This window comes from Phalangium opilio, unplaced genomic scaffold, assembly GCF_054372755.1.
Source record: "Phalangium opilio isolate 3A_F unplaced genomic scaffold, DU_Popi_V2 ptg000002l_1, whole genome shotgun sequence".
NCBI classification, from domain to species: Eukaryota; Metazoa; Arthropoda; class Arachnida; order Opiliones; family Phalangiidae; genus Phalangium; species Phalangium opilio.
In genome coordinates this window covers 6,239,462-6,263,820 of record NW_028324144.1, presented here as the reverse complement: position 1 = coordinate 6,263,820, position 24,359 = coordinate 6,239,462, and the positions used below count along the sequence as shown (strand labels likewise).

Here is a 24,359-nt window from a genome sequence, read left to right as displayed (position 1 = left end):
TAAGTCCCCTAATTGGCTGACAGAGAAAGTTGGGATTAAAAAGGAACTTGGCTCCATCCGTTGTGCATTTCTTCACACGTAGTGCTCCTACGGGCTATCATTGTTGCTTCATCTGATGAACTTCAACTCGCTAGACATCTTCTTTTTCCTCTTCATTTTCTCCTCAATTTTCTTATTCCATCCATCGTCATCTTTCTTTTTTGTCTCTCCCCTCCGGGCCTGTTGACTTAGTCCGTAGCCCGGCTTCCCTCGTGATTAAAAATATCCTTGTCCCTTCTCGTCGAGTTCTTTTTCTTCCTAGATGTGTGCGCGGAGCTTGGGATTTTCCTCGTTAAACGAAGAAGCTCTGCCTACCTGATATTAATCGATAGCAAGGGAAAACTAGCTCACTCCGGACTCTTCGGACTCTCTTAATTAATGTTTTACTTATCAACTTTCGTCTTTGGCTCGAGTTGGAACTAATATTTGGTCTAATTTCGCGTCACCCTTTATTAGTTTGTCTCCGTTATTAATTAGTTCGGAATTTTTCGAATTTATGAACACTGCAGTCGCTGTAATTAAGTTCTAATTTGAGAATAAGAATAGAAGCAGGAAGTTAAGGGAAAAGGGTTATAATAACAAATTTCGCATTGATTAATTATTGAGGTAGTCAGAAGTTCTCAAACAAATGGTTTTAAAAATCTCTCTTTCAAACCTAACCTAGGTAATATTAAAGGGAATGAGAAGTTTCGTTTGAAAATCCTCTGATTTATATAACAAAAGATAGAATTTATTTCTGTGAATTCAAAAATATCAAGCTTTCAATTCTTCCATTTCTACTGGTTATTTGGCAATTTGCATTTGAAAATGCTTCATATGAAATTATTTGAAATCCACTTTTAATGAAAGGCTAAAACATCCCGTAGGCTGACGTCACAGATATATTTTTCACGTGAGATGGTACCACTCTCTCTGCTATCAGCAGGGAGCACAAATCCAAAGGAGAGTCAAAGTTAGAAGGGGGAAGGTACTTTATAACGGCCGGGCACCATGGTTCTCACGCGCACCTACCTCGCGCACACGTGATCCTTTGAGAGGGAAATTCAAAAAGGGTATACCCGAAAATACGGTTAGAGAGAAAGAGAGAGGGGGAATTAGCACGCACGCGGCACGAGTATCGGAGTATCGCCGAAAAACTTAAGCCTCGGCCGTAATAACGTAAACAAACTTCTATGATTTTTTTCTCTCTCGCTTGCGCCGATTGCGCATGTGCGCCACGCTCCTAGAGAGCCAGTGGCACTGGTAACGTTTTTGAAAGGGGGGCTGACGGAGAATTTGGTCTCTCCGGCTCTCCTCTATTTTTGTACTCACTGCTATCAGACCCAGAGTTTAGAATGGCGAGAAGCTCCAGACGTGTATAGGATTCCCGTGGGTTTTTTCCTTACGTCATAGTGATGTCATCAAACGGACGAACAAGCTCGACAAGACAAAATTATATATATATCGAAACTGAGTTTTCGACTTTTCGTGATTTTTCAATGAACTTTAAAAATAGAAACTTTGGTTCAATTTTATTAAAAACTTGATATTTTGAAAGTAGAGACTTGAAACTGTAACATAATACCACTTTCGTGGTAAAATATGATGCGAAATAGTAAATTCGCATTCCCTTCAATCTTTATTTCTTGTTGTTATAAAAGCCTAATTTCGAGGAGAAAATTGGCTTTAGTTTTTAGTATGATTTTGAAACTACAAAAATGAAATAAAAAATGCATTACAATTCATTAAAAATAATTAGATAAGACGCGGTTTAGAAGTCACTTTGACATCCCTTAATTTATCTATCCAGTTGTTCCAAAAGACACTGGTCACCAACACCTATTGAAAACTCTGTCTTATTCCAAGAAGTTTCCAAATCATTGATCAGATCTGGTTGACACAACCACATCATAACAAAAAACAAGCCGTGTAAACCCAGACCCTGGAAGCTATATCAATAAATTAGTTTATTCAACTTAATTTTCCAAAGTTCAAAGCATGCAAATACCGCTTCAAATTGCCTTTGTTTTACATCATTAGGCAAATTTAACCAAACTCGTCCGTTAAACTCCCCAATTTATTGAATTCTCTTAATTTATAATGAAAATACGTAATTCAGATCAGAACCTGCGCTTTTGATAAAACTAGCTCACAAGAAATCACTGACCCTAGAAGTCTAGTCTAGTGGCCTTGTTTAACATAGCCTATTTAAACCTATCATTTTGATCGTAGAAATTGTTTAAACTAAAACCATTAGTTCATAAGATAGCTTCCATAAGTTTGTTACTGGTTACTGAGAGATAGCCATGAAGTGAGTCAAGTGATGTAGGTTTAAAGTCATAGATTCTCCTAAAACGACGTCTGGTGAGACTCTGTCAAAGCGCTGTTACAGATTACATAGGAAGATGGACTGTAAAACCAAGTGTACTTAATTCTCGCTTGCCGTTCTCGAACTAGCTCTCAGTAAGTCTCTACCGTTACCAAGTATAGGAAGTGTCATACTTATGGAACATATCTTATAAGCTTATGGTATTACTATGCAAGATATGCTTATGCCATACAGCGCATTACCAAAGTTTACTAACTTTTGAGTAGTTTATGGACGTCTGGTAATGTCCGCCAGTGTTTAGGTACGTCGAAGATAATTGGCTGTATACTACTCCAATGATTACCGACGGCCATGGCTTGGCACGAGAACCATACATTAGGCTAAGGGATAAATCTTATGTAAGTTTAATCCGAATTACGGCTTTAAAGCGTCAACGGGATTAAAGGGATCTATTTAGATGTCCGATCGAGAAACCTATTCGTCGTGGGATTTGAATTTGCATGGTAATCTTGGGTCTTATTTAGGTAAAATCTGATCATAGGGGTTTATGTACACAGTATAACTAGGAAACTCATAAATATCTTGCAAAACCAGGGAAATTCATAGTTATCTTGAAAAACATTTGTGAAATTCAGAGTTATCTTGAAAAACATTTGTGAAATTCAGAGTTATCTTGAAAAACATTTGTGAAATTCAGAGTTATCTTGAAAAACATTTGTGAAATTCAGAGTTATCTTGAAAAACATTTGTGAAATTCAGAGTTATCTTGAAAAAAATTTGTGAAATTCAGTTACCTTGATAAAAAATTCATGATTATCTTGAAAAAGCTGGAAAATTCATAATTATCTTGAAAATTTAGAAAAATTCATGATTGTCTTGAAACATCGGGAATATTCATGATTATCTCGGAAAATTAAGGAATTTCATGATTATCTCGGAAAATTAAGGAATTTCATGATTATCTCGGAAAATTAGGGAAATAATAATTATCTTTAACAAGAATCAACAAGCTTTTAATCTAATGAACCGATTAAAATTAAACGCCAGTTTCCGTTTTAATTCTTTTTGGGGAAATATTTGACCGAAATTTTAGAGATTGCCACTTGTTAATATTAAAAACGACGAGACTGTAATAATCTGAACTGCGTTACAGGCTTATAACCATAAATGTAAGATAGTAATAAGATATACAAGTTTTGACTAAAGCTATCTCATATTTTCCAATTTGCGATACTGCCTACTTCAAAGAGTTTAGCGTAACTTTACCTTTTCGCTTGAGAATTTTGCAGAAAATTACGAAGTGCAAAATTAAGGAATTTTCTTTCATTTTAAGGTAAACTTAAAACCATACAGCGACAAACAGGGTGTTTTCAAAAAAGTCTTCACAAATTCATGCATACGCGCATTCATCGTTCACGGATGTGCTGTGAAGGCCCACTCATACTTGTCTAAAATATTACGTTCACGTTGGTGAAGTACGGACCCGGGACGACTTGTTTTGTCACCGGGTGTATCAATTGGATAAACGTGAAGTTGTTAGGCTTTTGCCATTGGTTATAGCTGTGATATTCAGCTCTATTTTGGTAGGGTCATTACGTTACAGTGAGAACTGAATTGAATCGACGGAAACTGCCATTGGACTTAATGCCCACGCGGTTTTTTGGAGGCCTTTAGTATTTGTTTACTTAACTGTTAGTGAAAATTTTAAATAATTTTTCAAGCGTTATTAAGAGATCCATTGAGAACTCGATTGGCCTTTAAACATTACCTTCTCGTTCAAAGCAATTTCATGGCTATTCAATCAATCATCATATTTTCGACACAAAAATACCTATTTCCAATTTGAATATAAAACGCTTTTTGACCCCTATAGATGGCGATATCCCCAAAAAACTACACGGTTATGAAGTCACGATTTTAGAAGTAAAGGCCAGGCGACACAGTAATCACACAGACAAATGACCTATTTCGTTTTATCTTTTCAAAATATTTTCAATTTAACAAAACTGACTTCTTACGCTTAATTTACACATTAATCAGTTATATATAGGTCTAACTATATTAAAAATTTGTAATCGAAATTAATCGATACATGCTAATAACTCCTATTATTAATATCAGATATTCAGGGATGTATTTCTATCGGTTAGAACTTGGCTAATATATAATTGATTTGATGTGGAGGATTTTTAATAGAACACCTTGTACATATAGTCACCCGAGACTATCGGATCTTGGCTTTTAACGGAAATTCTGGCTGCGAAACATTTTAAAAGTGAATGAGGGAATATAGATTTTTCTCAACCTTTTCGAAGTTGAAACTCAATTATCCGCTTTTCAGGTTAAGCAAAAATAATACTTACCTTTTCCAGTAACGACATCTAGCAGATTCGTCTAAAAATTCCCTTTTATCCACGAAATTATATCAGATTCCAACAGTACTTTCAATTAAGGTACTTTAATGTAATTAAATACCAGTAGGGATCCAAGAATCTAGCTCCTGCCGCATACGTTATTGGGTAATATCCTATCTACGTCTAGGCTGAGTATATTTGAAGGAAAGACGCCCCTGTGACATTTGATCCTATTATGCTTGATAAACACCGCAAGCCAATTTTAGTCCGGGAGCGAATGACAGTCAAGTTTGTTGTAGTGTTTCACTACAACACTTTCCTTAAAACTGCAGTGTGATAAAAGATGTGGTTTGGTAGTTAATAGCATTACCTTTCGTCAATCGATAATACTTTACCAAATACTATTTAAACTGTAAATTTACCATAACTATATTTGTCAACGATAAATGATAATGGTATTTTTCACCCAATGTTTCAGAAGTTAGGTGTGTTAGAAAAAGTTTTCGCTTTCGTTGTTTTAAACGCTGCCTACGTTAATCAAGGCCTGTGCGCGGTAGTTTCAAAGGGGGCGACTTTTAAGAAACGAGACTTTTCTCTACTTTACCGTGAGATGGCATTGATAGCTGGACCGAAACAGGCGCGTAAATGAACATTTCAAATTCCTTGAGTCCAGCTAACAGCGCTCTCAGGTGAGAGATTTCGGAAACCTTAATTGCCAAACGAAAAATAGTAACTGATGTAAGGAAAGCTTTTCACCAGAAGTAGATCAATAGGAAAGATTTTATATCAGAAACTCAACATGGATTTCTTTACTTGGAATCTTTAAGCGCCCATAGACCCCATACTAATATCTGATTGAAGGTAATGGGAAGGGCGTAAAAACTTTGATAAACCTTCAGCTCCTCCTTCCTCGCGTCTCAATGGTTATTCAAAGGTATAGGATGTTTTGGATAAATCTGTTGCTGCACGCATAAGGCGCTAGATGCGTTGATGTCTTGCATTTTCTTATGTTCCAAAAAATTATGAATGGCATCATGCTGCTTGTTTCTACATCTCTTTAGTTCAAGCAGAAAGGCCAAGAAAATGGTCTGTTAAAGACTAAAGAAACTTGAAGAAATCTATTTATTCCAGCTATCACTTGGTGAAGGTTTTTGAAGTAGTTTAGTTGAATTCTTCAAGGTGGGGACCGTGAACACCTAGAATTTAAGCCTACAGAGGACGTTCTATTCTAAACCGATAACATTTTAGTTTTGTGAATAAATACCATTTAAGCATCGTTTTACTGAATTTGAATTGAATAAAATATCACGCAGAAGGCACTTTCCAGTTTTCCATCCCCTTAAAACACCGGAGTAGCTTAGGGACATCTTAATTTTAATTAACAAAAACCATTGTTTAAGTAGCCACCATGACCATGAGTGACTACCTCTGATCTCCGATTTTTTTATGTACAAAGTACAAACCCCTTTAGAAGAGGTGCTCCGAGAGTGTCTTGCACCCGGACTAGGCAGGTAGCATCTGTTCGTTGGCAAAGGGTATTAAGGTATGGTCTTAGTTTCCTCAGGAGAGGACGATATTACCGTTTATAGGCATTCTGTAAATTCCATTAAAACTCGAGCGCCGAGATAACGACTATACCCTTTGCAGTATTCGTAAGGTACTGTACGTCCTGTACTGGAAGGCCTCTTTATACAGTCACGATACATTAGATTCTTCAGTCGTATTAAATTTCGTCATCGTTAATAGCTTTCGAGTCGTTATATTCTTATACTCGACCGACCGTTTTATTTTTGTCATAGAGTAATTATAACTTGGAGTAGAAAGCTTATTCTACGCTGTCCAAGAAAAACCCGCATTTATACACAATCCGTAGAATTCACAAATATTCTAATATGAAATTTTATTATTTTTTTTAGAAATTTAAGGGTTTAATGAGAAAATAAGTTTTAATTTTTAACCTGAACTTTCTTCGAACAAATGGGTACAAAAGCGTGTTTCCCGAGCAAATCAGCTAAGATATATTCATTTATTATTAATAATAATTTCAAGGAAAAATTTAAAAAGGTCCCATGATTGAACTTCGAAATCACGAAACCATTTTCCTTAAAAGCACTTGAAACTACAACATATCACCTCTTTCTTATATGACACAAAGTTGCGAGGCAAGCACCTTTCGTTTACATTGTCTAGGCTCTCAACTATTTTCCTCCTTCCTGGACCAGTTTCTTTTTGTGCGGTTTAACTCCAAAGTGAACTCTATATAGTTAGCTAATCGCCAAACTAAAATCATTGGTCTATTAAGAGCTTTATGATAAATGTCTCAAATATAGTGTTTACACAAACTTTACAGAATATTTTTGCAAAGGTTTTCTCAAACTTAATGCGCATGCTCTGTAACAAATAGCTCTTGCAGCCAGGGTTTACGTCCAACTCTCTTTGTTGTAAAGTGGCTTTAGTACAGAACCATTTCGAATACCCTCTAATTTTGTTAGGTATACATTGCATCTCCTGTTAACTATATTCTCCTTGACTTTTCTCTTTCTCTCTCTACAGGTTACTTGGAGGTTGGACGGTCTTCCATTACCGGATCTTCTTCGCTATCGTGTCGGTGATTACGTGACTCGAGACAGTCGAGTCGTCAGTTACGTCAATATAACTTCGCTCAGGTCCGAAGACGGGGGATATTACGAGTGCGCCGCCTCTAACGAAGTGGGACGCGTCTCCCACGAAGGACGGATTACCGTGACTGGGCCTCCGGCTGTCAGGTATATGCCCAATGTCACCTTATTGGCAGGAGGGAAGTTGAAAGTACGATGCCCCGCCGGAGGTTCCGTCTCTTCCATTACTTGGGAACGCGGTGAGTTTCTAATTTACCAGAATTTTCTCTCATTAAGAGAATCCGTCAGGTTCAGAGGTTAGACTAGTTTCCTTATGAGAGCCAGGGGGATAGAGACGTGAGGGAGAAATTACCTAGGGTAGAAAAGGGAAGTGGCTTTCAACTGAAAAACATCCTTGCCTAGCTTGCCTGAATTATAAAATGTGGGTTACAAGAAGAATGGAGCCACTATATAATAACTTTATACTTATATATGTATATGACAATTGGTGTTACAGAGTTACTATTTTAGGCTAATTTCGACTACCGTTAGGTTTTGACTGTTTCAAATATCCTATAAGGCGAAATTTGAGTAGCACTAGCTAGTTTTGTTATTTCAAAATCGAAAAATTTGAAAATCTGCATGTAAATAATCAACTTAAATGTTTCGGTGAATTTTATTCGAGTTTTAAGGATATTTCAGTGTTAACGGGTTTCCAATAAGTCTGACATTTAATTAGAAGGTGAGTTCTTTGGTTCAAACTGAGTTGAAAACGGTCAAAGCATGGGTTTTACATTATTTACTCGGAGATATGGGCTTCCAAACATTGATTGGCCCCTTAAATGATGGAAATAGTCATACGTTTAGATAAGACATATTAGCCTGCAATAGTCTTCAATCTAAGATCGTTATTGATCCTTTGTCTAGCAAAATTATACTATTAAATCGGTAGAAGTGTGCGTACACTGGTAAAGTAAAACTATTTTTTCCACTTGTGTTACAATTTCCTTGTTTTAAGGACCAATGTTTGGGAGCTAAATGTTGTAGACCCCATATTTTTGACACTTTCCTATCTGATTGACCCTAAGAATACACCCTTTAATTTATGGCAGACTTATCAGAAGCAATTCTACTTTTTTAACCTTTCTTAAACCCTTTGTAAGACTGCAGCTATCACCTCATACATAAAGGGATAATTTTAACTTAAGGCGATATTAATCCGATACCCTGTCCAATTTATTAGTTTCTATATACTCGGAAGTTTCGCCGGAAACTCAACTTTTATTTCTTAGTGAAATCTGATACATTTAGAGTAGTAGTGGGTTTCGGAACTTCAATTTTATTCTCTGAAGCCATTTTTCTCTCAGTAACTTACTAAAAAGTTTAAATGAAAATTTTATCGTTTTTCGAATAATTCACGTTTACGGTCGAATTGACGAAACCACATTTTTAATTTTCGTACCACAAAGGTCACAGTTACGTTAAAAGATATATATCTCGCCCATAAGAAGTAATATACGAAGCGTAAATTTGAGTTGAAAATATTCGACGAATTTATAAATCGGGCAACCATTTTGGAGTTAAAAAATTATTTATGTAGGAATGGCCATTGGAGGTGAAAATTAAGACCAAACAATTCCAGTACGTTTCAATTGAAGTCAATTCATACCCAAACAAGCTGCTTAACGCCAAATACAGAGGTTGGCTCGAAGACCATAAGAATGAATTGCTTAGTGAGGAAAATTAAAAATAATGTTGGAATTTTTCAATCATGCATCCATTCCGGAGTAAAGAAATTATAAATTTAGGAATGCCCTTTGAAAGTGAAAGATTAAAATCCGAACAATTCCAGTACTTTTCAATTGAAGTCAATTAATACAGAAACAAGCTGTTTAACGCAAAATACAAAAGTTGCCTCGAAAACCATTCATATAATGAATAGCTTAAGGAAGCAAATTAAAGTAAATCATTTTTATTTCGAAATAGATAAATTATAATACATTTATTATATTAAAGAGGTTTTATTTTAATTTTCTTCGTTACTTTAACTAAAAGTGCAATTTTAGTAATCCCTCAATGAATGGCGTATATCAGATTAATAGTGTCCATTGTTAATAATGCATAATGATGAACGCTATGAAAATTGATAGAAAAACGTCCAATTGTCGATGATAAACAAAATTTCAAAGTTAATTCAGAGAAATGGGACCCTTAAGTTTATTTACGCGTCAAAAAGAATTGTTTCTTAAATTTCATTCGATACTATTTGCGCATTTTTAGCCAATTACGTTCTTCCGTTTAAAATCCAATACATTTCTTTTATAAAAAATTTATTTTACGTCATAGAATCTCGGAAAAGGAAAAATAATTTTCGGGACAGTTTCAATTGACGTCATAATAGAGGAAAAAGAAGGAAAATAATTTCTAGCAATATAACTCCCTGGTGTCTACTCTATCCCTTTTATTTTGGGGAACACTTGGCAATTTGCGGTCACCCATCATCAATCACGTACTTCTTTTTTACCCTTTCGCTTTTCTAACCTCAAATATGAAACTTGAAAGATCAATTTCTTTCCACAATCCAATATATAAAATATAGAGAAATTCCAGGAAAAAAGAACTTAAATATATATAGCAAGTATTATCAAGAAGCGATATCTAGTTTACTAGGGAGAAGGTATAACATGCCTAAGTATTCGCGCGCCATAGTCCCAGTCCCCCTTTCAAAATACAAGGGGGGACGTAAAAGGAGGCCCCGGGCTGTTTTGCCTCTCCTCAGACGGAAAATACGTAATTTTCGTCATTCGCGTCGCCCTGACGGCAGTTCTCAAGAACCAATGAGATGTTGGTTGTAATTTAGAGGCGGGGATTAACTCCGGACCTACGATTGGACTGGAGATAAAGCTAGAAATGTGGCGAATTTATACTTTCTCCCGAGTCCCTAGTAAACTAGATATCGCTTTTTGGTTTTATTATAGTGCTCAAAGGGTTTATCTTTTTATTCATTTATGACTTATGCTTGCCATACCTTTGGCTTAAAATCGTCTACAGTTTATTTGAACTCTTTATTTAGTTTCGGATATACTATAGCTGCAAAGAGAAGTTGAGAATAGGCTTTGACCGTCAGGGTTACTAAAAGGGTGCCTTAAAAGACTGTGGCGTGTTCAACTTAAAAATGGCTTAGTACGAACCAGTATACTTAATATTAATGAATTAGGTTGAAATTACGGAGTTATTCCCTAAGTTACACTCAAGGGAAGGCTTTCACGGCGGTAGTGTCTAATATAATTTAATACCATATTCGGGTGAGACGGATTATCAGTAGCATAGGGGGCAGACGAGTCGTCTAAGGATCCCCGTTAGACATAAACTTAATCGTAGATTATCAATCTGTGCATGGAGGTAGCGATATGTGAATATCTGATCAACTTGTTAACTCACATCTGGTCTGCTGTTTGGGTTATAACTTCCTACCTACAGGGGACTATGTTCATTTTTTGCGAAGTCAAGACTAGCAAATTTGCCTTGATGAAATCACAGCACAATGTCACAGAGTACCATTGTTTTTGAGTGCAACTCTGAAAGGGAATGGTTTTCCTGTTAAAGTAGGGTGTCTATAAATACGGTAATTAAATATGCTTAAATTGTAATATTGGCCTACAACGAATGCGGTTCGTAATTAATTTTGAATAAAGTCCCTCTAAAGGCTTTTTTCCTAAGAAATATACATCTTAAAGCCTAGCATGCCTTGACCACAAAGACACAAAGCAAGAATATATTCATGAGATAGTTCGAAGCTACTTCAGATAGAACAGATATGTAGAACATCATTGTATCTCAGATATAGGGTCATCCGAATGTTATGTTAGACAGACATCTGACCTGAACAGATATTGGCACCAAAACTTGTTCTGTACCAGTATCTGTTAAAAAGCAAAAGTATCTGATCTGCTACGAATCAAGAATCGGATTATTTGTGTTTATTTTAAAAACCTTTTAAATTAATGCGACAGTATAATATTTTAACACCAAAATATTTGCATTAGTATAGAGTTCTAAAATAATTAGTTTATAATAAATTTAGAATATCATCATTCGCGTCTTATTCGATGCAAATCCCTGTATCGCGTATACAGTATATTTACCCCCGGTTAAAATCCACTTAGCAAAGTAAACAGGATTTAACATTGAGGCGACGCGACGATCCTTGGAGCTTTCTTAATCCCCGTTAAGTTTCATGCCCGCCGGCCTTCGATCGCTTTGATCCGCTTATAGACGGTGCTTATCCATTTTCGTATGCATATTACACTATACGATAACAATTTTAGGTTTAGTGTCCGACGGTTGTTGCCGTTCCCATAACGACCATCTGATCATTCATCTCATAAATTAAAGGGAAAGTTGCGTTAAATTTCGAATACTTTGAAGGAAAAATCCAGGCTAGAATTTTTTTCTTTTTTTTATTCAGAAGAGCATGGAAAATCAGGGCTAGATTTAATATTAGAAGTAGGAATGGAGAACAGCGTAATTTGGGAGCGCGTCAAAGTCCCGGAAGTCATCAAAACGACGTTTAAGTGAGTCAATAAGATAATTTTAACTTTTCGTTACGCGTTGGAGGGAGGGGCTCTATACTGGGCTATGAGTCGGACTGAAGTAAATACTAACCGTTCTCCATTCCTACTTTTAAAATTAAATCTATCCCTGGTAAAATTAAAAGTATTTCAAATTAGAGTCATGTATCCATATACATATAAAATTAAAGAAGATTCTAAGGGACACTACGCATTAGGCTTCTCTATGAAGGTACTGAAGGGATGGTGACTCTGTCTTCCGTCTATGGACGTCACCGTCTGTAGTTGATGTCCAATATGACAGGCCCAGTAGCGTCGAAAATGGTAGTGGGGGACCAACACGGTCAGTGGAAAGTTCGGAATATATGCAGTTTCGTTACGTACGAAGATTTGTCTGCGCATGGGCAGTTGAAGCGATATCCAGCAACGCGTTATTGTGGAATAGTTACGTATAAATACAGGTTCGTTATGTTAAAACGTATATGAACATTTGCCTTAGTATGTGTATGACACATTGCTTTATTTAAATCCGGGTTAAGACGATCCAATAGTGAAGATAAGCTGCGATTCATTAATATTTCGGCAGGTGATTTACCGGTAGTTGCGCAAGGACGTGTATGTTGTCTTTCCATTTTTATAGTTCATGTTTCGATCGTTTTGTTCTCAACTATCCCTTTAAGAAGATAAGCGTTCATACTCTATCAAATTAATTAAACTAGGGTTAAGGGACTAATATTACTTAGTCGTATATTTCGCCATAGCGTTTGGTTATAAATTAAGCCTATTGTGAAAATCCATTGATATAACCGACCCATATTTCAATATGAGGTTCTGAAACGACTGTTATACTTTGTATAACGATAACCAGGACTAAATCAATCAGGGATTCATATGAGAAGTTCTCAAATACGGACGGGGTCAGAATAGATGACCATGCATTAAAACGGACAAGTATAGGAGTTATAAAAATTCATTTATATTACTACAAGAAGATAATATAAATTGTGACTTAGAGCTTGCGTAGATCCATATTCGAGATGAATATTGATATCTGAAAAAGGGAGAAAAAGTCAAATGAACTCAGTCAAGACGGAGACACAATAAGTCCCCTGAAGCGGTGAATATCAAAACTAATGAATTCGAAGGGAAGATAGTATAGACAAGGGCAAATATTGACATATTTTTGCGGAGTTTGGGTTAGGGAGGGTTTTAGTTTTTGTGATGAAAGCTTGATTGTGGAGTTTCAATCGCTATATCGCTAACACAAGAGTACCCCTTACCATGAGTGGCCTTAAGATTTATCTGCAGTACCCCACTAACTCGGTTTTAGTTTCGGTCTGAGCTGTGGGTGCCATCTAGTTATAGCAAAGAGAACTTCAATTAAAAAATGTTACTAAATTATTTCCCACCGAAAGGTGGCAGCACTCAATGATGTCCAACCTTGAAAATGATGCTAATATTTTTTTATACTGCCCTACAAACTATCCCACACTCCAGTATCAAATTTCCTCCCTCCAAGACTCTTTACCGCTAACATGAGAGGCTCTACCTATGAGCGGGCGAAAAATTTACCCATAGTACCCCGGTTTTTGGTTGGGCATACGTTTTAGGTGCCACCTAGTTATAGCAACAAGAACTTATATTTGCACGTGCTTGTAGAATATTTCCACCGTAAGGTGGCAGCACTCTATGATGCCCTGCCATGAAAATTATGCTGGGATTTTTTATCAACTACGGAGTCCTTTCTCCCCTTCCCCCAACTTTGCTACTCTAGAATCAAACTTTCCCTTCCACTGTTATAAGCTCGGTGGAATTACCTCGGAATAGAAGAAACAAACGATAATGGACTTTTAAATTGGCTCTCTTCGAACTCGAAACAAAAGAGACACTAAAGGAAGGGCTTCTTCCGTCACCACTCGATAATAGGGAATGATGGCAAAGAAGATTCATGGGTAAAGTTTTACTTTTTCTTCGTTTCCGGCTTTCAGAGATGAGATTGGAATCGAATTTTTCCCTCCCTCTGTCATTCTGATTATGAACTAGTATATTTTTCTTCTCCTATGAAAGACTGATGGGGAAAATTGCTTTGGAGATTTCGGGGTTTCAAAATTCTCCGATTCGGGAAAACGAAATTACGGAAAGGCATTTTCGACGCAAAACTGTCGTATCAACAATATCGAAATTAATGTCCAAGGTAGCATTGTTTATGTTATCTTTCAAATTTCCTAGACTTTGATATGTTTAAAAATCATTACTACTTTGAGCTCGGGTCAATTAGGAAAATGTTCTTTAAATATTATTTTTTATTGAATCTGATCGGTAAATAACGGTAAAAATTTTGTAAATGGTAAAACTAGTTAATTATTTGTACCAAAATATATTTTTATGACTTATGACTTCTTCATAAAAGACTATGCATGAAAAAATTGCCAACAGGTGGCAGATAATGAAGCATGTTTATATTTGTATGTAGCGTTGGTACTATTTTTGGTGATACAATATCACGATTAACACAGTAAAATTTTCGTAGTTGAAATGTCTAGACAGAATTTCTAAGGTACTACCTTTAACCTTTAGAAAGACTAAACTGTTTCACCAATCGAAACCTTGTTTGCAACCGAATTTCGTGGAAAACATTTTCCGAATTAAGTCGACTTCTTTAGAAATAGCTATGCCTTATTTTACTTTATCCTTATGTTAGGGATTTTTCTAATTAATATTGGTTTTAAGAAACTAATTACTTCTTTAATTCAAATCTAACGTGTTCCCTTTATTGGATACCAAAATTCCGTCTGCTAATTTTTTTCTAACACTGATGAATTGCAAAGAGGGCACCCTGGAATTTTAATTATTCATGTCTATTTGTTCAAATGATTAGTTTATTTCAATATCTTCAGTAAAAGATTTTTAAAGGACACGCTTTCATCATCTTTTTTACTTTCAAGAGCATTTTGAAAGAAAAGCGTATTCTTAAGTTTTGTTACTTAATTTATTTTTGCTTGATGTGTTTCCCCTGGTATTTTTTGTCTTAATAAATATTTGTGAGGAGAAGAGACCGCTGACTGACAAAGAACTCATGAATCGATGTACATTATCAAAAAAATGCAAATGTTTCCGATATTTTGATTTATCTATTTTCATCATTTGAACATCCATGTACTAAAGTAGCGGACCCGACTATGAGAAACTTAACCTAAACCACTTCTAAATTGAATTCTATTACGAATTGTGACTGTGCTTAAAACAAACATACAAACAAACCACCGGTTACACAAATATATGTAAATTACGGTATGCCAGAAATTGGTAATTTACCTTTCTACGTGTTCAATTACCGGTGATGTACGGAAAGTATTTAACTTACTTTATAATTCTGAAAGAAATAAGACAGTCTTGTAATCTCGTGATGGAAGACTTCCCTTATAGTGGAAGAAGCCTCGTTTCGAAGTACTTCGTAATTAAAATGCCGTCTATTTTCATTAAGAACGCAATTATCACATCATGAAAGTCACTTTAGGAAGGCCGCCCCATCGTTCTTCACGTTCTATTAGGAAACTAATCGAACTAATTCTACTGGGAACGATAGCCTTAAAAACAATAGAGTAGCGGCGCGCCAGACTCTCTAGAGATATATAACCCTTTTCTGGAAAGATTAATTGAAAACCAAAGAAATTGGTTAAATAGACCCCAGCAGGAATGCATTTCTTCCACTTGGAATCTTTAACTTGTCATTTTCTGACCATTTCTGCTTCAATTAAAGGGGAGGAGTTGAGGAAACCGTCTGTCCTAAGTAATTTATTTGAACTTGAAGGCTATGTGACATTGACGAAGCTATCGTCCTATCCCCGATGAACCTGAATGTAAACAAGTTCTCTTTGCGTCGACGGTTGTGAATAACCAATGATACGCGACGAGGGAAGAGCGGGTGGTTATATCAAAGTTTTATGCCCTTCCTCTTAACTTCAATCAGATATTAGTATGGGGTCTATGGTCTCTTAATGATTCCAAATATAAGAAATCTATGTATTCTTGGAAATATCTAAACTGGTCGCCAGTGAAGCATTCCATCCTTTATATCAATACTGAATCAGATTTAAATATTTCTTTTTCCAATTTAATGCTAAGCAGATAGGTATTTTTTCCAAAAATTATAATTATCCCATGACCAAGAAATGTCTTTCGTAGTCTTTTTCTCATTAATTAAGTTTCAGGTTTTTTCTGAAAAATAAAATAAACGTGTAACCTGGCGTTTTCTGTGACATTATGGGCTGCAGATAGTTCCAACTGAATGGTTGACCTCGTTTGGCTTAAATTTAATGGAGAGAAAAACGCGAATAAATTGAAATAAAGAAACGCAAATTTCTAGTTAATTTTAATCAGTGCTTAAAGCCCCCTTTTTTTCCATTCCGCAAATAAAATCAAGTTGCTTCAACGGTTCCTTACGCCTAGTGGATTTCAATGAGGTGTCAGAGCATTTTTCTTCCAGCTAGTGCCTAAATAACAAGTGTACAGCAAAATACTAGAGAATTCCTGGCCGGTGTTCGTCGTCGTGAAAAAGTATATATTGATCAAGCCTAGTTAATCTTTAGGAAGGGGCGAAAGAATTTCCTGTTCTAAGGATGTTCTTTCGTGTAAAAGTGTTAAGGGAGCCAATACCATCGGTTTTCCTCTCGCTCTCTTTTTCGGCTTCTAGACTTTGCGAGCTTTCTTTCTTCGTTGAAAAGAATGTGCCTACGGCAAGAAACGCAACGCCGCGAAGTTCCTGTACGTGGAAGGCGCAGAGTAAAGCGTCCAGAAAAGATCAGTTATGTCTTTAAAGGCCGAGTACTCCTTTCGCTTCTATAGCTGAGAAAGATAAAACGACTTTTCAAAAATATGTAGAAGCCAACCAATGATGGCAGGGTATAAACAGGGTCTCTTGAAGAAATAGTTAAGGAAATGCAAATGTATTTAAAATTTTCTGTTGATGGACTCCGGAATTCTTCAATTGGGAAAATCATCTTAATATATACTCAATGGCATATAGATAAAACAATAATTGTGACACTGGGGTGGATGAAGAGCCCTCCGAAGTCTTATTTTCTCTCCACCATCTCTGACCGACCAATCAGCGTTCGTTATCTCTTTCCTTTCTCCAACGAAATAGTTATAGTTTTGAGACATTCGGGGCATTAGAAAATTTTACTTTCTCAGTGTTCGATGTCGAAATTTAAACCTTATAGTTGTTCGGTTTGCCTGTGTACTCGTGCTTGTGTTCAAACGCTAGTTATACCCCAGAATTCTTCGAGAGGAAGCAGTCGCTAATTGGCTACCGTTGAAATGGAATAATGTAAGTGTAAGTCAAGAAAGATTATGCTTGGAATGTAAATAGAGCGTCAGATATAACGTAATTAAATTTAATAAGGCTCAACAATTAAGAGTATTAAAATTGTCTTCGGTGTTGAGATGAAAATGTTTCAGATGCTGAGGAAGTCATATTGGAAAGGTGTATTTAAACATTTTCAGCTTATAGTCAAGCTACCTCGGAAAACCTTAATTTAGATACTTGCTTCATCCACCCTCTAAATATTCATTGATGTATCTAAGGTATTCAATATTTCAAAGCCCACAAATAATTATGAGATTTTAATTAACACCATGACCATCTAAAAAACCCCAGAAAAAACAGAAGCGGCTTGTAGCACCTGCACCCAACCATGAAAGTAGTAGAAAAATGGGCTTTCTACATACCAACTTGCACATTGTATTCTACTAAAATTTTAAAGTTAAACACCCAAACCATTTAAATCAAGTAAATATGGTAAAAGGAAGAGTAGCAGGGTAAACTTTGAACCTAGAAAAGGATGGAGTAAAACTTTTGAAAAAAAGGGAGGATTCGGAAATAGAAGAAAGGAAAAATGAGAAGAAAAAAAGAAGTGAATGAAATTTTTTTAAGTTCTTTTTTCTTCTATTATTGTGACAGAAGCGCCCGGAAAAGTTTTCCTTTTTTTTTTTAATATTTGTGCAAAGAATCGATGATGCTCGAGTTTTTTTGGGGGGGGGGGGGGCTCGGCACGAATATCTCGTTTTCTTATCGACGCGCCCATACCAGGCTCGGGATCGAAACAACTAAGGTTAGACTAGTGGAAGGTGCCAGCTAAAACTAAAAATAACGGGTACACCTGCAACGAAAGATACCCAGGCCCCATTTTAGTGGCACGCCCTCAATGACGTTACTATCCTTATAAGATTCGATATACGAATTGGCCTACTTGAAAATTTCCCTCGAGGCCCAACTTCTCGATAATGGAAATGGGCAAGGTTTTTTAACGCTAGTATAAAGAGAGGATGTAACTGTGACTTGATTGAACTTGGGTTTTGTACTTAAAAGTCTAGCGAAGTTGCTATTAGGGTTTTTATCTATAAGGTTATTGACTTTGAAATTTGTCTGACACAGTTATTATTTAAATGGGTCTAGAGACTCTCCCTCGGGTTAGGCGCGGTGATAATAGGTGAAGCTGAAAACTGGAATACAATTGTGATTTTGGGGGAGTAGTTTTAAAGCGCCATCTATCGTTCATATATTGAAATAAAACGCACATGGGAGAGATTAAATACGACGAAGTTTTAAACGATAATTTAAGCTAGGTAAAGATTTAATTTAAAAAATTTAAGTTTTAATAAATTATAAAATGAAGCATTTTTAAGAAGAATTAATCTTGTCAAAACTACAATATGGTTTAAAGTTAACGATAATGTTAGTCTTAGTATTTGCCATATTTTCAACTAAATAATTTTATAAATTTTCCATATAAAATTTTTACAATTATCTAGTTTAGAGGTTAAAGGGTAAAATTAGCGAAGCTTCGGTAAAAGCTCTTTCAATCAATTAAAGTAAGTAAAAAACGAGAAAATGCCATCAGCAGTCAATACACAAAATAACATTCGATCATTTCAATCACCAAATCGACCCAAATTCTTTCTAGGAAAACTTGATATATTTTCTTATTATTGATATGGAATAACATAAAACTAGTTTCAACTTTTAGACTCAAAAAGTTAAAATTTCGACCAATATTTTTATTTCCTTAAAAATACATCGCTGTGTCCGAGTATTTGGGAACTGAAATACTTGTAAAGTTTGTGTTATTCTTAAATTCTTCGAAGTTAAAGAAGTGTTCTCTCTGTATTGGTAATATTTTCCTTCCATATTTTTCCGGAGCTATCGGTTTAGTTGAGTAAACATCGAAAACGAGTTATAAGAAAATCTTATTTCAGCTGCGATATCGTGTTTGTATTTGTATAGTCTGAGAAAAAGTATTTGCTGACTTTTCACCAAGTATCGCGACTACTGTGGCAAAGGCTTAACTTATATGAAAATATATATACTCTAAAGAAATAACTACATTTATTCGATGAGTTTGGTCGCTTTTCGGATGAGTTATGAGGGGTGAAACACTTGTCATTTCAGTGTTGCGAAATGGGAAACATCAAAAGTGTAAGTTTTCGAGAAAAAGTAGTTTTATGCTAAATTTCTTCTTCTAAAATGTAGCTCATTTGAGAAACATTAATATTTATAAAATAAGTTGTTTTAAGCGAGTAATTTCAGTCTCTGTTTTGATTAAGATTACTTGTAGCTCAATGACGTTTTCATAGGCTGAGATCATGGCACCAAACTTTATTCAGTTATATAAGATGCAAAATTTTGATGCTTTTTTGTCGGGTACTTACTGAGAATGAACAAAGTCAGAATTTAATGAATACGAATAGTAGCTCCACTACATTTCGCTTCAACCACTAGCGGATAGTCTGGAAACTACCCCCTTAGAGACTAGGTAACTTACGAAGGCTAGGTGGCTCGAGCGCCGCGCCATCTGAGGGTGTTTCTGTGAACCTTCCTAACTCACCAGTCTCTATGGGAGTATTTTCCAGACACTCCGCCAGTGGCACTGATTAGGAATAAGGCCGATTATAAAGAATATTTCTCAGCAATTTTGAGTTTCTAATGTTAATTTTTCATATTTACATATATTAATAGATACGTTTTGATATTTTCCTACGACATTTCGGCAAGTTTTTGTATCTTTCATAGGTTCGATTCCTACAAAGAAAACAGTCCATTACAATCATACCTTTAGGGTTTACTTTTTTATTTGGCACTAAAGTGCAACTTTAAGCTTGTATCAATTTATATAGCGAAAGGACTTTTATAGCGGATTGTAACTTGCAAGTTACCTTAATATTGGGTGGACTCGATTTAAATCGACAAATATTAGGATTACGATGAAAGCCAGCGACGCCTTGCATCAAGAAAAAAAATAAATAGATTTGCAGTTATTGGAAATGTTTATACGTTGCGGTGAGGTGAAAATGATAGATAAAAATATACGAGCTCGATTAAGTTTGTTCACAACGAATAAAGTACCATCTAACATAGAATATAACCGAAAAAGTTATATATGGAAGTATAAAGTAGTTTGGAGGGAAGTCCACTGAGAACTATAAAAATAATATAGCGATTCTATCGTTGGCTGTGCGCCATTGCGGTCAAGAGAAATATGACGATTCAATAACGTTATATAAGATGAAAAATATTATTTTCATTTGATCAAGGCAAAAAGAAATAACAGAAAGTATGGTGGTAAAGGCCCATTCAGACTAAAGTAAAATCTTTTATTCGCATCGTTCGCCTTTCGGTGGCGTCAGTACGTTCATTTCCCTGTTCAGTCGAACTCGTGAATGCAAACGACTTAAACAAGTCGCATATGAGGAGATTTTTGAACCGCAACTTTTGAATACTAAAATAATCAAATCCAAAGTGACGAACACGGTCAAGAGCGCCTCATATTTCGTCTGCAAAAGTTTTAATAAGGCATGATCAACAGGCTGGGAAATAAGGATATTTTTTAAACTAGTCCATTGGACCAGTGACCCCCTAGTGTCTGAAATCATTTACTGGTCTCCGGACTGGTCTCAGCCTTTGCTCTCCAATAAATTTGCAATTAATAAACTGGTCCCGAGGACCAGTAACCCCCACTTTTTGAATTAAAAAACTAGTCCAAGCAATTAATAAACTGGTTTTGGACCAGAGGAAGTGTGCTATTTCCCAGCCTGATGATCAAGTGAGCCATGGCTATAGAAGAGGTGCTGCCATCTCGACACAGCCCGTCGAAACTGAATATTTTCAAACTAGACCCGCGAATCTTATACGTAGTCGTTATCACGTTAGCTAGCAAAGTGACTTCACCGAAGTAAACGTAAGATTCTAGTCAAGTCTGAATGGACCTTAAGGAAAGTAGGCTACGTGTTCTACTCGTTGCTTCTCAGCCAACGAAATTAAATATTTACAGCTCTGCGTCCTCTGCGGTTTACTAGTTGGTAAGCTCGCGTATGAACACCGTTGCGAGTACACAGGTAAACCGAGTTATATTTGCCAGGTATGCACTACAGATTATGATGACCATGAGAAGATAATATTATAACGCTGCAAATGACTCAAAATCTTGTCTATTTATTCAAAGGGAGGTAGTGAAACGATAACCTAATATTAAAGTAGATAGATGATTTTTTGACCAAATTGTCAATTGCATGGTATACCCCAAGGGCCAAAATTTGTCAAAAACAGACATTTTCTGACAGAATAAGGGTCATGAAAATGAGCTATTTTCACTGATGAATTAAGTGCAATTGATTTTGAAATATGGAGAATTCATTAATGAACTGCGCTTGAGTTTCCAATTCGACGTCTCTTTAATCAAAGATAAAGTAAACCAAACTTTATATCATAATTTCTTTTAGTTTATTCAAGTTTGAAACCGCAAAAAAGCTCGTATTTAAACTTAAAAGGATACTGACTGTATTAATTGTTATACCTCGTGGGAATTTGTATCAATTTGAGATTGGTACGGTTAAAGCTACAAGATTCCCTGTGTGTGGAAACTCATTATGGTGCACGGGTAATACGCAATTAAAACTTTTGATGAAAAATAATGGCTTTTCCTCGTACATTACGTTGTACTCTCGGACCAAGTCTCGGCTACTTCCTTTACAGTTTGTGGGCGGCTATAGTTTCAGATCTTCCCTTGGATCTTTTGCGAGCCGTTTCGTTAGTTTCTACAGAGTAATTTGAAGCGCTGGTTAAGCGTCTGACGCTAATAGGTACACGAAGGTTGTTCATCTGAACGAAATAGTAACATTAGTCCCTCCCGCAACACACAACCACATTACACATGTGAAGGTTGAAAAAATGTTTAGAGAAATGGCTATCAATTACTTTGTTTACAAATATCTTTAATGCTTTATAGGAAGACTTTGGCTTGAATTATTTCATTAGCATTTGAAAATTAACATTAACGATTATTTCAAATTGAAACCTTATATCTATTTATATAATTAAAGAAAATACGAGAAATTACCTTTTATGAATGGCTCCTACTCGTTAGGCCTATTTCCGAAAAGGGCTCCATACCGAGATTAACCCCTATTGGACGAATATGTCAGGTGGTACTAGTCATCCAATAGGGTAGTCCTCTTCGCTGAAAAGCTCAACCATGAAAGGTGACAGGAAAGGACTACAGACACGAATATTTAAAAGCTGGTATTTCTTTTATAAAAATTACCTTGGCGTCACTTAAAATTGAATTTATTGTAATTTTTAATAGAATTATCTAATTATAAAGCCAACTCTTAGGCTAGGACTGAACATTCAACGTATATGGATTATAAATTTTGTGGGAGGGCGAGTTTTTGTATGAAGTATTGGGGTATCGCTTTAGTTCGAGAGATGACAGCGTCGGTAGCTATGTAAGACTTGGTGCAACCAACAGCGTTGTTCATTGGTAATTTAGAGTTGCAGTGTTAATTTGATAGATGGCGGTATGGTGAAACCTAACGAATTACTGTTTCTTGACTATTTGGGCACCAAACAAGCAGGCTAGTTCTGTGTTTATCATGGGAAATTCAAATAGGGTGGAGACAGCACCGATCTAATCCAACTGTTATTTCAATTTCAAACATTTTTAGGAGTAATGAAAAAGGGATATTGAAATTCTGGGTATCTAAATACATATAATAGACTATTTTCAAAAGGAGACCATGGAAATTAATTTCGTCTCAGAGTAATCCTTTAAGTAACAAAATCGCTCGTATATACCCTAATATTATAGATGGAGAAATGGTTCCAATTTGAACATTTTAGGTGCTATTTCGAATAAAAAGAAAAAATTTAGCAAAGGCTTTCATTTATGCCACTTAATATTTTTACTTTGTATTTTTAGTTTTTCAAACCATTCAAATCAAGTAGCTATGGTTTGTATAATCTCTGTTCTCCATCTTCTTTAAGCCGTTTCGCTTAAAGGCTTCTCTATATTTCGATAGGAAACAGAACAGGGAAGGTCCCTTTTATGGTCCAGCTTTAGAAAGCTAAACTCGGAAATCTTGTAGAAACAGCGTGAGAGGAAGAGAAGGGTTTTATATTTAAATAAATGGAAAATTTTCTGCAAGGAAGCTTCTCGGATGTAAAATGCAAAAATCGTGTTTCTCTTTCTGCTCGAAATACTTAACTGCGGGTTACTTGTTCAAGTTGGAAGATGGTATTCACGTTTGAGGCTGGTGTCGTGTTTCACGAATCTAGATTTAAATCACGTGGTGCCTAACTGTTTCTTGTGGAACCTCCCGATTTTGTTGAACGCGCAAAGAGAATGCACAATGCACGTCAAAGTTCATCTGAAGATGGCGCTAGTGCAAGTCATTGATCCTTGTTCTAATAAAAGGTGGCTTAGGAATATCAAATGCAAACAGAAATAACGGAAAGTAAGGCATTAATGATAGCGTTCTAATGTCGCAGCCTGGAGTCAACGTAAATATTTTTATTGCCCTACCCAAATATACCAGGGGAAAACACGTTTATGGATACCAGCGTGATTTCGCAGGTAAACCGAATTACATTTGCCAGATTTGCGCTAAGAAATATATGATGAGATTACCAAGAACCAAAAATATGCAAAAGATAAAGTTATAGAGAGCTGATTGATTAACCAGGGAGTTCTATTATCATTGGTATCGAATTTCTAAGCCACCATACAAACATCATAGGGCAACACCGGTGAAGGAATATCTGATGTAAAAGTTAAATACGTAATGAATTCTTTTGGTGGGATGGATGATATGAAAATATTGTTTGCCCAAGAGACAAACCTTATGGCTGTAGTTTTATAACCGCGATAAATACTTAAAATAGATATACAATAGAAATTGAACTTAAGGGTGATGCTGCGTGATCTCGGTTACCAAGGGTGAAAGAAATTTGGGTGAATCACAATTGGGTGTGCGCCACATTTGGGTGAATCACAATTTGGTGTGCGCCACATTTGGGTAAACGACAATTGGGTGTGCGCTACATTTGGGTAAACCACAATTTGGTGTGCGCTACATTTGGGTAAACGACAATTGGGTGTGCGCTACATTTGGGTAAACCACAATTTGGTGTGCGCTACATTTGGGTAAACGACAA

At 35.9% G+C, this 24,359-nt stretch overlaps 1 protein-coding gene across 3 annotated transcripts in view; it reads left to right on the top strand.

Annotated features, from left to right (window-relative positions):
* Positions 1 to 24,359, top strand: part of LOC149718443 (cell adhesion molecule Dscam1-like) — a 451,194-nt gene that overhangs the window by 185,410 nt on the left and 241,425 nt on the right. For all 3 annotated transcript variants that reach the window (XM_089845167.1, XM_089845151.1, XM_089845159.1), the window contains exon 8: positions 7,255 to 7,558. In XM_089845167.1, coding sequence (XP_089701293.1) covers positions 7,255 to 7,558 — 304 coding nt within the window. The remainder of the gene's footprint in view (positions 1 to 7,254; positions 7,559 to 24,359) is intronic.